This window comes from Sceloporus occidentalis, unplaced genomic scaffold (genome assembly GCF_023333645.1).
Source record: "Sceloporus occidentalis isolate IW3139 unplaced genomic scaffold, rSceOcc1.0.p SCAF_282, whole genome shotgun sequence".
NCBI lineage: Eukaryota > Metazoa > Chordata > Lepidosauria > Squamata > Phrynosomatidae > Sceloporus > Sceloporus occidentalis.
Window position 1 is genome coordinate 72,644 of NW_028317262.1, and position 17,226 is coordinate 89,869.

General features: G+C 43.8%; 1 protein-coding gene and 1 non-coding gene across 2 annotated transcripts; one reads left to right on the plus strand and one right to left on the minus strand.

Annotated features, from left to right (window-relative positions):
- Positions 1-1,848: 1,848 nt before the first annotated feature.
- Positions 1,849-17,051, minus strand: LOC149275505 (sperm flagella and cilia-associated protein 1-like). The gene is made up of 7 exons (XM_089504623.1): positions 16,937-17,051; positions 16,127-16,238; positions 13,969-14,131; positions 12,827-12,926; positions 12,183-12,264; positions 10,457-10,559; positions 1,849-1,992 (listed from the first exon to the last, which is right to left on the minus strand). The coding sequence occupies exons 1-7, from the start codon at positions 17,049-17,051 to the stop codon at positions 1,849-1,851; spliced, it is 819 nt and encodes a 272-aa protein (XP_089360749.1).
- Positions 10,310-10,381, plus strand: TRNAE-CUC (transfer RNA glutamic acid (anticodon CUC)). The gene has a single exon. It is a non-coding gene; the product is annotated as a tRNA-Glu (tRNA).
- Positions 17,052-17,226: the final 175 nt, after the last annotated feature.

A 17,226-nucleotide genomic window follows, 5' to 3' on the forward strand; every position in this document is an offset into this window, starting at 1 on the left:
CATCTCCGGTCAGATCTCACCTAGAGTATTGAGGACCATCCTGGAGACCCCATCTTTAGATGGACATTGAAAGAGAGTCCTGAGGAGGCAACTAAAATAGGCAATGGTTTGTAGGATAAAGATCTTAATATGTCCGGCTTGGGGGGGGGGTGGAGAGGAAAGAGAGGGAACGGGAGGGGGTGGATGGGGGAGAGAGGTTGGGAGAGAGAAAAGAGAGAGGATGGAAGAGAGATATTTAAATACATAAAGGGATTTAACAAAGGACAAGAGAGAAGTTTATTTTTTTTAAAGAGAAAAGTTACAAGAATCTAGCACTCAGCGTCAGGTAATGGAGAGTGGCAGATAAGTGGAACAACCTTCCAGCAGTAGTGGTAGAGGCAAATACCATTAGGGGATTTAAACATGGACGGATAGGCATATAGCGCCTGAATTTTTCATGTTCCCATATGAAAAAAGAGGCTTCTGAGTTCCCAAAAGCTTATGAAACTGTACTTTTTTATATTGGCCCAATAAAAGGTGTCACCATAGACTAGGGATTCCGTTTTCTTTTGGGCTATATCCATTTCTTATTCACTTAAATACAGATGTGACCTTCCTTTTCCATGTTTCGTACTCCTCCTCACGCCCGTGCATCTGTACCGAAGCTTCAGGCCGTAATAGATTTACCCCAGGAAGATACGCTTCATATAATCTGGGGGTAATTGATTTTCGGTCTCCTTTGTGCACTTAAAGCCCGTGGCTATTGTGTTTTTATCACCTGATTAACTCTTTAACCCCCTCTGTGGTACTGGAACAATAAGAAAGGACAATTCCGCCCAGAGAAGAACATAACCACCCAACTTAAACAAGGGTTTTTTTTCTCCTAAATGGGGCGAGTATCGTCTCAAAGGTCGGCGTTGAGTTATCTTGTAAACTGCCATAAAACTAAAAAAAAACTAGAAATAAGGACCTCAGGGCCAATCAAGTTAAATAGAACAATATCTAAAATCTATTTAAGCGTGAATTGTGGCCATTACAGAGAAAGCCGACATTGTGTGGCCTCCTAAAAAACGTCTGGTGGCTTTTCAAACATGAAGTGCTTTTAGAAGGAATGACTTCACTTTCCCCAAATGTGCCTTTTATCGTTCTATCCTCTAAATAAACCAATTTACCTGTGTTTAAAATAAGCATTACACATGTTTTAGAAACCCTTATTATGCCATCATAACCTCCCGGGATCTGCAGGATTATTCCTCCCCATTGTTTATTTTACTACATGAGTTTATTTAGTGTATAGACAAGTGAGAGATCTGCTCTAAGTAAACTATTCTAAATCATAAAAAAAAAAATGTTGGGGTCAGATGCTTGCATGTATGTAGCTGCAGAGCCATGCTGAACATAATTCCTACATTATTCATGCATAGGGGGCGATTTCGTGGGGGGCTTTATTCGGTTACTAATGTACGCTGACGCAAGAGGTGCCACGGTGCCTTTTATGTAGAAAGGTGACTAATGCACTTCATCTTATACCCGATCCTGTTAAGTTTGCTGCGTAGCCGATCATGTTACAATGTACCGGAGGGCTTGTTGGGTTATGTTTTTATAAAGTCCCGAGTCTCTCTTTGTCTTCGGACAGATATATATATATATATAGAACCCGGTGGGGTTTGTGCCAGAACTAACAACATTATTCCAGGACTTGAAAGTGTGGGAGAGGAGAAAGAAGCCAAGGGAGCCAAGAAGACAAGGGGAAGGGACTTGGCCTCCTATGTGTTTGTGTGTGGGTGAAGGTTACTGGGTCAGTGGGTCACCGGCAGAAGAGAAGACCTCAGGCGGATCTTTTTCCCAACATCTGGAGCAGACCGCGGCTTACATCAGCAGTCTGGCGCAGGGATCAAACGTCCGAGCTACAATCATGGCTCGGGACACTATTACAATAGGAAAGAACAGCAACAGACTGGTGGAGAAGATGATGAGGGTGCTGCTCCTGGGGGGCTGGAGGAGAATGGGGGGCTGAAGGAGAATGACACAGGATAAGAGGGGATTCTTGGGTGAGGATAGTTTGATTGTAGTCGCGAGATCTTGAAGGGGAGGAGGATGGAGGGAATGCAGAATGTTGGTTGAGAATATTAGAAGGACAGGTTGTAAGTTCCTCTGGACTGGTGGGTTTTTATTGAACGTCTAAAATTAGAATAAGCAGGAAACAGCCTAACAAAGCTAAGGAATTCCAAAAAATAGATAAAGCATTATTATTGTTTCATATAGCGCCATCGGATTCCACAGTGCTGTACAAAGGGCGAATCATAGAGAGGAGGAGACAATGGCTGAAAAAAGACACTTTCTACCCCAGCAATGCCTGGAAGCGAAGCAAGTACCCCGTAACCTTTAAATAGTTCGGTCCTGCACCTGAAGCTTTTTCTTGCAGTTCATGAGGTCATTTACACCATGAGTGGATCCATTATGTGTTCTCTATATGACCTTTCTATGTCCTGTTTTGGATGGGACTAGATGGTGTACATTGACCGTGTTACCTGTTAAATGTGTTTCAGGACAATATTATTGGCCACTTGACCGGAGTTGCCCATTGTATTAAAATGCTGCCAGACCTCTCCTGCCGGCGGTTTCTTTGTGAGGATATCAGTCAGTCCATATAATAAGACAAGGTTTCTGAGGGCTGTTGTGCTGATGATATTGTCTGGTTGTAATTACCTGAGGTTTAATGGTACTTAGACTCAAAATAAAGGTTAACATATGGGTACAATTTAAGCCAATCTCACTTAAGATAATTAATGTTTCTCTCAACATGGTATTTGCCACCTGCAAATATTATTTCTAGATTGCCTTTTTATGTCGAAACTTAACCTAATCACATGCTCTGCGTGGCTGATAATATGTGCCGCTCCATCAGCGGTGGGTTGGTGGATCTCTAGGTCACTTGAGTGGAAAAACTATTGTGAAGTTTAAAAGGTTTCACTGTGCAGAGTCCTCTGGGCACAATCTGAAGTCTATTTGACCATAAAATATTTATGTCCAAACTAAGACCTGAGGTTGTAAGTTGTATGTGGGCCTCGCTGCCCACAATGCGACCAATGATGATGTTTTCTTCATCATCTGGCCTTAAGGTTGGGATAGCTTCTAAGCCCTGAGGTATGTTTGGAGCTCTCTTACCATATCCCAGGTCAGGAAGCGTGTCACATGAAGTCTAATTGTGCAGGTTACACATGACACTGTTGGTCACCAATTCCTAGTACTTATTATTTTATGTGTCTGTATCAGTTGGTGTCCCAGTAAAAATGTTGTAGTACTATATATGGACTGTCTGATACCCCTTTCTGTCCCAAATTAATTAAATAGTGATTTCCTGCTCAAAGGAATAATCATTAATGGTTCCCAACATATCATATTTTAATGCAACTCGATGTAGGACCTTCAGCAACGTATAGAGCTAAGACTAACTAATTAGATTTTCATAGCATACAATACACAGCATTTAAGAAAGGTAACATGGCGTTTAAGGGCCCTGCAACTATTCTTCACTGCATGAAATCTCCACGTATTGTGAGGGCAGCCATGTTGCATGACAACTTCCAAAGTCCAAGACACAACAGATTTTGCCTAATATGAAAAGGTTACCCATGTCCTAAGATGCTACTCTGGGGCTAGACTTTTAAACCACTTCCTACTAGAGAATATTAGGAGTCCACCACAGGATCATTCAATTGTATTATTGTGTTGAGTTGGGGGTACTATTAAATTGTTTGTGGTAGTGGTCCCTTGAATCTCCTTGACCATGCTATATGGTGGTGATGGCTGGACATGTAAGCATTGGCTCGATGGGTTGACATGACATGGACCTCACTGGTTGGAATGGGCTGTCCTTCCTTCCAGACAATATGGGCGAAGCCGCTTTTTGGCCATGCTGGGGGCTCAGGTGATGTTCCTCTGCCCTCTCTGCTTGTTCAGGTGTCTTGTTAAATCCTCTATTCTCAGATCTTTCAGCTGAACCAAGTGCTCCAGGCGCTGGACTTTCATTTGTAAGATCTGCCAAGGCAAGAGATCATTTTGTTTATAGTCTCCCACTAGTATAAAAATGTTATAATATTGAGGTGAGTTTATTTCACAGGAGTTAGGCTTGAGAAAGACCTGTGTGTCGAAACGTTGCCTGTGAAATAAACTCACCTTACCATTTGAGTGCTGAGCCTCTGCTTCTTTATTTTGGATTTATTGAAGGACTTGGTGGTACCCTCGCTCGTGCACCATCTCACAACTGAGTGCTGTATTCCAACCTTTTTTCTCTGTATAAAATAAATCAAAGCACTAGCAGAGAGTAGCACTAATTGGGTAAAAAAAAAGAAAAAAAAAGTTTGCACCTTGCAGGCATCCTGAAAACTCCACATCTCTTCGACCACTTTGATTTTCCAAAAAAGATTTTTAACTCAAATTTTAGAAAAAAAGTAACCATAACAATGTTGGTCATGGCAGATCTAGTCTTCTTCTGGTGACCTAATGATGACCACCCTCGTTTACAAGGCTTTGATTTGAACATAGAATTGTTGCCCAGTGCTGCTCTTAGTGCTTTCAAGTTGGAGTTGGACATCCTTCTTTTCATAAAATTTGGTCACTAAACCAATTTGTCAGTGAGATAACCCCAAACAAGGCCAGGGAATAGCTATAAAGCTACCACCTACCACTGTGGGGTCTGAATGGGTGGCAGGCGAGTCTATCTACTGCTCTCTAAAACCTGCCCGAAGCTGCGTAAAAAGTGCTGTTACGACGACATCTCTCTACTTATAAACACGCGGCTTAATCTTCAAACACTCGCCACCCGCTCGCTCTTTGCTGTGGTCAACTGTCCTGTAATAGCTCTTCTGACTGCGCAATTTAACAATTGTTTTAACCTTGATGTGGATTTATTTTATAACACGAGAACATCTGACTAGCCCTTCCCCCAAAAAACGAGTTCACGAGATGAGAAACAGCTGTTTGAAGAAGGTCCACTCTTTGTTTTTCTTGGGAGCGGTGTTAACCCTGCTGTCACACGGCAGACATGACACGCTCCTGGCCCATGAGAGCACCAGATAGTCAGCCTTTATCTCCCAATTTACAGGACACTTTTATAAATAATCTTCAGGCTTTAGATCTCCGGGGTTTCACAGAAGCAATAATATGCTGGGTTCAGCTTGGTGTATACTGTATGCCTTTGGTACAGACGCGTGTTTATGTCTGCTGGAGCTTCACAGATATAAACACTATTTGTGTCCTTTTTTTTTAAACGAGCACCTTTATTGGCTGGATTGATACCGCCATAAAGGGGTGCTTTGGAAAAGAAAAGTGTTGTGCAAAGGTTTTCTCTTCTATTGTACGTAAAATGGGGAGTTTTTAGCGCTGTCTCTTCCTAGACAAGGTAGCAATCAGCCCTCCTGCTTTCAACACACAGCACATTATGTAGGATTAACTCTTTGAATGCCCTGGGGGTCAAGGCACACCGGTATTTGGAGAATGATGTAAACAAAAACCTTTTTTGTGTCTAAATAATACATTAAAAATACATAAATGTAATAAATTAATATGTTTGCATATGAGGTAGGGATAGTTTACAGTGGGGGGCACCTATGCCATCATAATCCCTGATCCCTAGTAACTAGTTGGCACTCTAGCCCTTTTGGGACAGCTGTATACCTCAGAAAGGGTTAAAACTTCATGCTGGTCAGCATTCACACACAGTTAACAAAGTCTAGCTATGTAGAAGGCCATCTCGGTTTAATGTGTTGAGAGTTGCTAAACATTTCGTTATGATTTATAATTGCAGGCACGGGTGCTAAAAAACAGAACTGCTGTCCTCGGACTTTGTCCACCGAGCGGAAAGAGCATTTCGTTACCTTTATCGTTGATTTAATAGGATATGAATCAGTGGTTTGGATGTGACAGATTTCTGCTTGCTCGTGCTACATCTGCAGTGCTGTGGTTAGAAATATCATTCCACATTGGGGTATAGAACGTGTCAGCTCTTCGGTTAATCACTGTCTGTCTATAAGGGATCCGGCGGTAATTCACTCAGAGAAGCGAATACATTCCACGTACAATTCCTTGCACTTTTATAACTTAAGTTATAAATGCTCGTTCCATATCAAAAGAATCCAGAGGTAGCTTTGATTATTACCGTCTATTGGCATTCTCCTTCCTCCTTTATTATTTATTGATTCATATCGCACCATCATATTCCCCAGTGCTGTAGTGCCTTCAGTAGCTAATGCCCACCAAAGAGAAAAACTTTGAAGGTCATAGAGTCCCTGGTGGTCTAGTGGTTAGGATTTGGCGCTGTGGCACGGGTTTGATTTCCGGTTAGGGAGGTTTTTTTGTTATTGAATAGTAAGGAAGAATTTGCCTGCTTGTTTCATATCAAAAGGATCCAGTGATACATTCTATAAAGTCTATCCACCTAACGCATCTGCTGGACATTCTCCTGCAGAGGTGGTGGAACTAATGGTTGGTCTTTAAATCATATAATAAAAATACTCCTAGTTTGTCATTTCATGCTTTTAACAAGTGTACATGTTTTGAGGTTTATCTTCAGGGAACTATTTTATATCTGTAGATTAACTACTTACTGCCCTGCCATTAGGCGGTGATGTCCAACAAAGAGAAGATCCATTGATTCAATAGCATCTCTGGTGGTCTACTGGTTAGGATTCGGCACGATTCCCGGTCAGGGAAGCTTTTTCATAATAGGGAGGAATGACCAAAGCATGCCTGTTTGTTTCATAAAGTCTACCCACCTAGCACATCTGTTGGATATTCTTGTTCATTATTTATTATTTACTGTTTTATATAGCGCCATCATATTCCCCACTGCTGCAGTACCTTCATGAGATGCTAATGCCCACCAAAGAGAAAGATAAGCATCATTGTGATATTCCTGGTGGTCTAGTGGTTAGGATTCAGTGCTCTCACCATCGTAGCCTGGGTTTGATTTCCGGTCAGGGAAGCTTTTTCATCATTCGATAGGGAGGAAGAATTTGACCAAAGCATGCCTGCTTATTTCATATCGAAAGGATTCAGTGATACATTCCATGAAGTCTACCCACCTAACAAAGCTGCTGGATATTCTCCTCTACCCTTTATTATTTACTGTTTTATATAGCGCCATAATATTCCCCACCGCTGTAGTGCCTTCATTAAGTGCCACTGCTCACCAAAGGAAAGGTGAACAACATTATAGTATCCCTGGCGGTCTAGGGGCTAGGATTCGACGCTCTCACTGCTGCGGCCCGGGTCTGATTCCCAGTCAAGGAAGCTTGTTACATATTGAAAGGATTCAGTGATACATTCCATGAAGTCTACCCACCTAACAAAGCTGCTGGATATTCTCCTTTGCCTTTTATTATTTACTGTTTTATATAGCGCCATCATATTCCCCACCGATATAGTGCCTTCATTAAGTGCCACTGCTCACCAAAGGAAAGATGAACAATATTAAAATATCCCTGGTGGTGTAGTGGTTAGGATTCGGTGCTCTTGCCGCCGAGGCCTGGGGTTCAATTCCTGCCCAAGGACGCTTGTTTCATATCAAAAGGATTCAGTGATACATTCCATGAAGTTTACCCACCTAACAAAGCTGCTGGATGTTCTCCTCTACCCTTTATTATTTACTGTTTTATATAGCGCCATCATATTCCCCACCGCTGTAGTGCCTTCATTAAGTGCCACTGCTCACCAAAGGAAAGGTGAACAACATTATAGTATCCCTGGCGGTCTAGGGGCTAGGATTCGACGCTCTCACTGCTGCGGCCCGGGTCTGATTCCCAGTCAAGGAAGCTTGTTACATATCGAAAGGATTCAGTGATACATTCCATGAAGTCTACCCACCTAACAAAGCTGCTGGATATTCTCCTTTGCCTTTTATTATTTACTGTTTTATATAGCGCCATCATATTCCCCAGCGCTGTAGTGCCTTCATTAAGTGCCACTGCTCACCAAAGGAAAGGTGAACAACATTAAAATATCCCTGGTGGTGTAGTGGTTAGGATTCGGTGCTCTTGCCGCCGAGGCCTGGGGTTCAATTCCTGGCTAAGGAAGCTTGTTTCATATCAAAAGGATTCAGTGATACATTCCATGAAGTTTACCCACCTAACAAAGTGCTGGATGTTCTCCTCTACCCTTTATTATTTACTGTTTTATATAGCGCCATCATATTCCCCACCGCTGTAGTGCCTTCATTAAGTGCCACTGCTCACCAAAGGAAAGGTGAACAACATTATAGTATCCCTGGCGGTCTAGTGGCTAGGATTCGACGCTCTCACTGCTGCGGCCCGGGTCTGATTCCCAGTCAAGGAAGCTTGTTACATATCGAAAGGATTCAGTGATACATTCCATGAAGTCTACCCACCTAACAAAGCTGCTGAATATTCTCCTTCATCCTTTATTATTTACTGTTTTATATAGTGCCATCATATTCCCCACCGATATAGTGCCTTCATTAAGTGTCACTGCTCACCAAAGGAAATGTGAACAACATTATAGTATCCCTGGTGGTCTAGTGGTTAGGATTCAGCTCTCTCAATGCCTCGGCCCGTGTTCGATTCCTGGTCAGGGAAGCTTTTTCATTATTGAATAGGGAGGAAGAATTTGACCAAAGCATGCCTGCTTGTTTCATAAAGTTTACCCACCTAGCACATCTGTTGAATATTCTTGTTCATCATTTATTACTTACTGTTTTATATAGCGCCATCATATTCCCCACTGCTGCAGTGCCTTCATGAGATGCTAATGCCCACCAAAGAGAAAGATGAGCATCATTATGATATTCCTGGTGGACTAGTGGTTAGGATTCAGTGCTCTCACCGCCGTAGCTTGGGCTTGATTTCCAGCCAGGGAAGCTTTTTCATCATTCAATAGGGAGGAAGAATTTGACCAAAGCATGCCTGCTTGTTTCATATGGAAAGGATTCAGTGATACATTCCATGAAGTTTACCCACCTAACAAAGTGCTGGATGTTCTCCTCTACCCTTTATTATTTACTGTTTTATATAGCGCCATCATATTCCCCACCGCTGTAGTGCCTTCATTAAGTGCCACTGCTCACCAAAGGAAAGGTGAACAACATTATAGTATCCCTGGCGGTCTAGTAGTTAGGATTCGGCACAATCGCCACGGCCTGGGTCTGATTCCCGGTCAGGGAAGCTTTTTCATAATTCAATAGGGAGGAAGAATTTCACCAAAGCATGCCTGCTTGTTTCATATCAAAAGGATTCAGTGATACATTCCATGAAGTCTACCCACCTAACAAAGCTGCTGGATATTCTCCTCTACCCTTTATTATTTACTGTTTTATATAGCGCCATCATATTCCCCACCGCTGTAGTGCCTTCATTAAGTGCCACTGCTCACCAAAGGAAAGGTGAACAACATTATAGTATCCCTGGCGGTCTAGTAGTTAGGATTCGGCACAATCGCCACGGCCTGGGTCTGATTCCCGGTCAGGGAAGCTTTTTCATAATTCAATAGGGAGGAAGAACTTCACCAAAGCATGCCTGCTTGTTTCATATCAAAAGGATTCAGTGATACATTCCATGAAGTCTACCCACCTAACAAAGCTGCTGGATATTCTCCTTCACTCTTTATTATTTACTGTTTTATATAGCGCCATCATATTCCCCACCGCTGTAGTGCCTTCATTAAGTGCCACTGCTCACCAAAGGAAAGGTGAACAACATTATAGTATCCCTGGCGGTCTAGTAGTTAGGATTCGGCACAATCGCCACGGCCTGGGTCTGATTCCCGGTCAGGGAAGCTTTTTCATAATTCAATAGGGAGGAAGAATTTCACCAAAGCATGCCTGCTTGTTTCATATCAAAAGGATTCAGTGATACATTCCATGAAGTCTACCCACCTAACAAAGCTGCTGGATATTCTCCTCTACCCTTTATTATTTACTGTTTTATATAGCGCCATCATATTCCCCACCGCTGTAGTGCCTTCATTAAGTGCCACTGCTCACCAAAGGAAAGGTGAACAACATTATAGTATCCCTGGCGGTCTAGTAGTTAGGATTCGGCACAATCGCCACGGCCTGGGTCTGATTCCCGGTCAGGGAAGCTTTTTCATAATTCAATAGGGAGGAAGAATTTCACCAAAGCATGCCTGCTTGTTTCATATCAAAAGGATTCAGTGATACATTCCATGAAGTCTACCCACCTAACAAAGCTGCTGGATATTCTCCTCTACCCTTTATTATTTACTGTTTTATATAGCGCCATCATATTCCCCACCGCTGTAGTGCCTTCATTAAGTGCCACTGCTCACCAAAGGAAAGGTGAACTACGTTATAGTATCCCTGGTGGTCTAGTGGTTAGGATTCGGTGCTCTCGCTGCCGCAGCCCGGGTTTGATTCCCGGTCAGGGAAGCTTTTTCATTATTGAATAGGGAGGAAGAATTTGATCAAAGCATTTTAGTGTAAAATGCATGTACTAATACTCACTTGAACTGTTTCCTGAAGGGTCATCAGTTCTTGTTCCTTTTCCTCCAATAGCAGACGTACATGGGGCTCTAGTTGCGTGTATGGGTTTGAGCGGCCATCCTGCCTGTAAGACAATGCTCCCATAAGTTAAGTTGTCAGTCCGGCTTCCTATCTGTACCGGCAGCATAAGAAAACATGCAGATGGCCCGTATAAACCTCTGGAACCATGTTAAACCCCCTCCCCCAAAAGCCTTGTCTGTAGACCATAAATCTCTCTGCCTTGTGCACTTGGGATTGACCCCTGAATGAGATAGTTTGCTGACTAAACAACATGAAGTCTACAGAGCAATCGAGGTCGGAGAAAGAAAAACACTGCTGGTTTGTCCCTTTCTGCAGATTAAAAAACTGGCTGTGGTCTAAGAAAATGATTAAGTTACCAAAAAAAAAAAGCTTTTCTGGGCCGCTGAATGATCAGTGCTGTTTCTCATTAGAAAACACATTTTTGTTTCCCGAGAGAATTTCAAGAATATGAAAATGCATCAAAAAACAAGAAGGTCACATGGAACTCGAGTTAATGTCACTTTTTGGCCATTGTATGTTTGCTTGATGAGGTCTTGTAGTTCCCACAAACCTCAGTGTGGACTTAGCTTGGAGTTCAGGAGGTAGCGGAATGGTATGATCCATCTAAAGCACTGTACATGTTAGCAGGGTCTTGGTATAACACAGCACCTCAAGGCCGTCCGCATTGAGGGTGTGCAAATCAGGGCCCTAGGGGAAACCCTACACTCCTACATCATTTGGCCAGCTCTCCGAATAGCATGTCTTTACTTATTGGGATTTTTACAATGTTAGATAATAAAGCCGTGGACACAGTGGACGGGATGATAATTCTTACATATCAAAAATCTCTTTGGACACAAAATTTGGGGTATAAACTATTTTCCTTGAGGGTACCGAGCAATTTTGAGTGAGAGTATGAAAGATTTTCAACTTGATGATTGTTTCAGCTGTAGCTCTAGAATATATTCCCACCTTACTGTTTCTGCTCATTGCAAAACTTAGACGAGGGGCCAAATCGACATGGTATCTGGGCTACTGTAAACCACAGTGTCGCCGGCCACAGGTTCTCTTAGATTACCTGCTACTTCCAACAATGCATGGTATGTACTTACAATCAAACAATTAAAGTCTAAAGGGTTAATAGTAATTATAAGGCCACTAACATTACCTCCAGGAGGTGATAACTGATTATCAATTAATTATATTCAAGTGTATTTTTTTGAATGTTATTTAATTTAGCTTTAAAAAGCAGCTAAAGCTGTTACTAAGCTCTTTTGAAAACGAAAGTGATGTTATACTGTGCTACCTAGTTACCCAAGTCTGTCTTATTACATATTATATATATATATATTTTTTTATTATTATTTTTTTGTGTGTTTTCATTTGGAGTAATTAACTTAATAAATTAAGTGACTATATTAATAATTAATAATAATAACAATATTAATGAAATGATTGCAGGGAGAGAACCCCCCTGCCTCATGGGAAGAAAACTTGGGAGAGACATGGCATACAGTGCTACCTCTGACCTTGGCTTCCTGGCCTTGCGGAGGGGAGGCTCAGCTGTCCACCTCTCCATCACAAGGTCACAGGATTTAACAACTGCAAAATATTAACACTCCACATTCCCAGCCCGTAACCCTCGCACTGCCAGACAGACGCAGAGAAAGGTTAAGCAGAACGTTACCGTTTGGGGTGTCTCTGAGGCTGATCATTGGTCCCCGTCAGGGGGAAAGGCTTTCTTGTGGGGGAGAGGATGGCACCGGAACCTGTAAAATCAGAACTTAAACGTCAGATCCCTGCATTGGCGACACTGTATAGCATTTGCACACCGGATGCATTTCGCCTTGGATTTGGAGTAGATAGATAGCACAGGGTTAAGGAAAGAACCTGTTTAATGCACAAGTTCCTGCATGACCTTAAAAACCAGCATCTGAAGTATAATTCATGTGACAGGGCACAGCCCCGAGTATTAAGACAAGCTGACAAAGTTTAACATGTTTGGAGCTGAAATTCCCATATCAGTGCTTTTATTCTGCAGTCACAAATTCCTGACCGAGCGGCCCAGGAAATGAGCAGGAAATGCAAATAAACGTGTTTTTCAGAAGAATGATTAATTCTAGACCCGTGGAAGTAAAACCTCCTCTCTACTGATCCTCGACTTCAAAGGCCAGTAAGCAAAATTTACGACTGTAGCATTAATTCATCGATTTACTATCCTATCCCGTCCCCTTATAAAAGGCTGTCTGAACCAATCAGCAACTTAACAATAGGGGAGAGATAACTGAATGGGGAGGAATAACCATGAGGATCCGGAAGACGGGAAGTTACCACGGCTGTTTCCATGGGATACACGCAATACATAGACGTTCTTACACTTACTATAGGTTGGGGGTCCAGTGTTCGTACTGTAGTATTCTGACTCCTGCAACTGAAAGAACCAAGAAATGATGTCCAATACCCGTCATAAACCAAGGAGCTGAACTCATCCACATCTAGTTTTATTATTTATTGCTTCATATAGCGCCATCATATTCCGCAGCGCTGCACAAAGGGGGGGACAGGACTTAACATGTAGTGCATCACATACATACCAGGGAACTGGTGGGACGCCGGAGCAGTCTTTAACATTGCCCAACCCCCAACCCCTCCTACTCCCATAGAAGTCTAGGTGCTCTGGGGCTAGTCCCGCCCCCATACATGTCTAACTATGCCCCCTTGTCAAGCCACTCCCCCAGTACAGGGAGCACTTTGGTTTCCCAGGTATGATCACGTAACAATTTGGACTTATAGGCCCTCTCAGCCTCTTTGGGGGAAAAGCTTAGAAAGGGGCAGGGCTAGCCCCAGACACTTTAAAACTGTATGGCGGCGGGAGGGATATTGGGCGGGAAGTGGAGGTACCCGGTGTGACCCCCTTCTAAACAATTTTGAACTCGTACAAGGAGACGGGAAGAAGGGGTCACGTGACCCCGTCTTGAAGGGGTCGCACCAGGTACCTCCACTTCCCGCCCAATATCCCTCCCGCCGCCATACAGTTTCTTTCTAAACTAATTTGAACCGGCACGGGGAGACAGCAACGTCTCTGAGTCACGTGACCCCGCTGTGTATGTGAGCATGGATGTGTACTTGTGTTTGTGAGCATGCATGTGTTTTCGTGTGTGTGTGTGAGCATGAATGTGTTATTGTGTAAGTGAGGTGAGATGGAGTGTGTGTTAGTGAGTATGAGTACGTGTGTGCACTTTGTGTAAGTGTGTTTACATCTGTTGTATGTTGGAGGGGGGCAAGGGGCAATGAAGGCACAGACCAGTTGTTTAGGGCCAATGATGGCACAGACCAGTTGTTGAAGTTGGGGGGCCTGTGGCAATTTTTACCTCTGCTTTGGAACGAATACAATGTTTTGTAAAATCTAGAAAGATTCCACAGCAAGCTATCAGGGTGCAAATAAGACGATTGCCCCTTGCCGCCAGACAGACCTTGGCTTGCTGCGTGTCCTTCTCCTTCTGCTTTCCTTGGAGTCTTTCATCGATCTTCTGGCGCAGAGTGTACAGCACCGGCTCAATCACTCCCGGGGCATTAGAGACCAGCTTTCGCACAATGTCCTCGGGGACGTGAAAGTTCAGCTTGGAAAATACCTTCCTGTGAAATAATAATAATACGTCGTTACTGTATGGCCAGCACGCGGTAACGGGGAGCCCCCTCCATTCTAACCTTAACACCGAATTATAAGTAAATAATTCTTTACTCGTTATTTGATACTTATTGAAATGTTTATTCATATAATAATTACTCATTCACTGATAATTATTTAAATAATTATTTACATATTATTATTCACTGATAATTATTCAAAGATGTATTCACTGAAAATTATTAAATTAATTGTTCTAATAATTATGAGTGGATTATGGCTAAATAATTATTTGAATGAATTAGAATATAATTAATTATGACCAGTACAGTAGCTTGTATTAAATTCAGGGGGGGGGGGTGCAAAAATGTTCTTGCGTCTATGAAACTGAGGAACTTATGTGTGTCCCATGGAAGCGGCCATCTTAACTTCCTGTTCTTAGAACCTCCATGATTATTCCTCCCTATTAAGTTATCTCCACCCTATGAAGTTGCTGATAGTTGCTGATTGGTCCAGGCAGACTTTGTCAGGGTAGGGAGAGGAGAAAGGACAGGAAGTTGATTTGATAACGCCAGTACTGTGACATTTTGCCACTTAATAGGGGAGAGATAATGTAATGGGGATACCAATGAAACTGCGTGACCAGGCCACGATGTGGACCTGTGATAGATCTCTATATCCTGACGAGTATCTGAGACATTGGAAGCCACAGCAGGCTGTGCTCAGGTGATTCATTCAGAACTTCAAATGGAATGACAGCGTCTCCTCTCAGATATAATGCGCTTATGGGTTTTATTCATGTCCCTGCAATCAGTTCGTAATCACTCTCTCTCTCTCTCGCCCTCTCGTTCTCTCTCTCGCACTCTCTCTTTCTCTCTCACACTCTCTCTCCCCCTCTCTAGGAGCGGCTGCTGGGTTAAACGAGAGTTTGGAGAGCTGGCTTCCCTTGGGCATTTCCTGATTCATTAGTGAATAGTAGAAGGGATTTAGGTGCAGGAAGACAAGATGGATGCACGGCCCCCCGGGGAGCGGACACAAGCTCTCCATTATTGTTCTTAATAGCCCTTAGTCATTAAATCCAGGTTTCTCTGCTTCTATCCAGACCTGCCTTTTAACCCCGTATATACCATAACTCACATGGCAGCCTCTTTTTAAAGAGGGCTCTCTCACCTTTTTCATTCCTAGTATCAGATTTTCCAAAATATTGCTTTGTTTTCTAATTTACCCCGTTTTTTTGGCGTTTTCAGGCAGCTGCATATCAGCCATTTGTATGAGGTTCTCGCTCTGTTATCTGATCCCCAATCTACTAAACCCCCCGACTCCTTATCATACTGCCTGTGGGGAATAATAGAATGGCTCAGTCTTAATCTCACAGCTGGACTCTCTGACTAATGACAGTCTATGGAGGAACGGACTTCATTAGCATCGCCATAAAGCATCAACTCTATGCGGTGTTTAAACCGTGAAAGTTACCCAAAATATCACATGACTGACAGCGACGCCAGCTCCAGGTCTGCAGATAAAGGAAGTTTATTGGAGTGACCTAAATTCCTGTATACAGTACCGGGGGGTATATTACTGTAAACAGCGCTGGGGGTTATATTACTGTATACAGCGCTGGGGGTTATATTACTGTATACAGCGCTGGGGGGTATATTACTGTATACAGTGCTGGGGGTTATATTACTGTATACAGCGCTGGGGGGTTATATTACTGTATACAGCGCTGGGGGGTTATATTACTGTATACAGCGCTGGGGGTTATATTACTGTATACAGCGCTGGGGGTTATATTATTGTATACAGCGCTGGGGGGTTATATTACTGTATACAGTGCTGGGGGGTTATATTACTGTATACAGTGCTGGGGGTTATATTACTGTATACAGCGCTGGGGGTTTTATTACTGTATACAGCGCTGGGGGGTTATATTACTGTATACAGTCCGGAGGGCTTGATTGTCCCCCTTCCCTATATCATAAGCCCCTAGCCGGAGCACTTACCGGTTGAGAGCCCCCCAGTTGCTCAGCTTCTGCTGCGTCGAGTTGGCCGGGATGTAGTTGTGCATTTCGACAATCTTTGGAAGGAAATGCTTCACGACCTCCGCCACCATCACTGAGAAAGAGAGAGGGGGATAAACGCACATTGGGGTCCGCAGTATACTTCACTCTCTCCGACAAACCCCTGCCACACGCTCCCCACCTTCCCACAATTCTGCCCTCCCTTCCTGACCCGTTTGCACTTTGACCTCTTACCCGTGGAGGACACCAACCCTCAGCATCCCTCCACTACCCCCTCTGCTCGGTCCAAATCCTTCTCCATCCCTCTTTCTTTCTAGTAGGCCTGTGGACATCCCTCCTAATCCTGGTCCCCACGTTTCTCTCCGTTCCCACATCCATCTAGGGCAATCCCCTAACTCCATACCTTCCCCCACTCCTTCTAGAGCGTAAGCTCCTGTGCCAAGCCCCATTACTAGTTCTGTCAGACGCTTTGAAGGTAGGGACTGTAAGAAGTGCCACGGGAGTTGTTGGTGCTATATAAATAAAAGGTAATAATAGTTTATTAAAGGGTTAATATTTGGGGTATCTTGGGGGGGCAGGGAATTCATTCTCTGCGCATGCGCTGCCGTATATACAGAGACTACAGGCAGGGGAGCATGGGCAGCTACAACTCCCATCAGTCTCAGGCAGCCGAGGACTGTCTAGGAGTTGCATCCATAGGGCTGTTTATGCAGATATATAGATCCCTCCGCATTACCCCACGTCCCACCCTCCTGCCCCCCCCCGTCGCTGGGGCCGGGGCCGGGGCATTACCTCCGTCGCTGAAGTCCCGGCTGATGCTCCTCTTGGCCCGGCTGAGCGGAACCCGGTCTATCCAGGCGTATAACTCCTGCAGCCGCTCCTCGCCAAGCTCGCCGCCTGCCCACATCGCGTTATTCACTAACGATCCGAGCCGGAGCGGCCTCTGTTGTCATCAGTTGCCGCGGAGACCGCACCGTTGCTAGGAGACGCACAGCTCAGGACCCGGGCTACAGGAAGCGGGAAGGGACAGAAAGCGTCGACTCAAAGCCAGAAATTCGTGTCCGTTACAGACAGAGACTTGA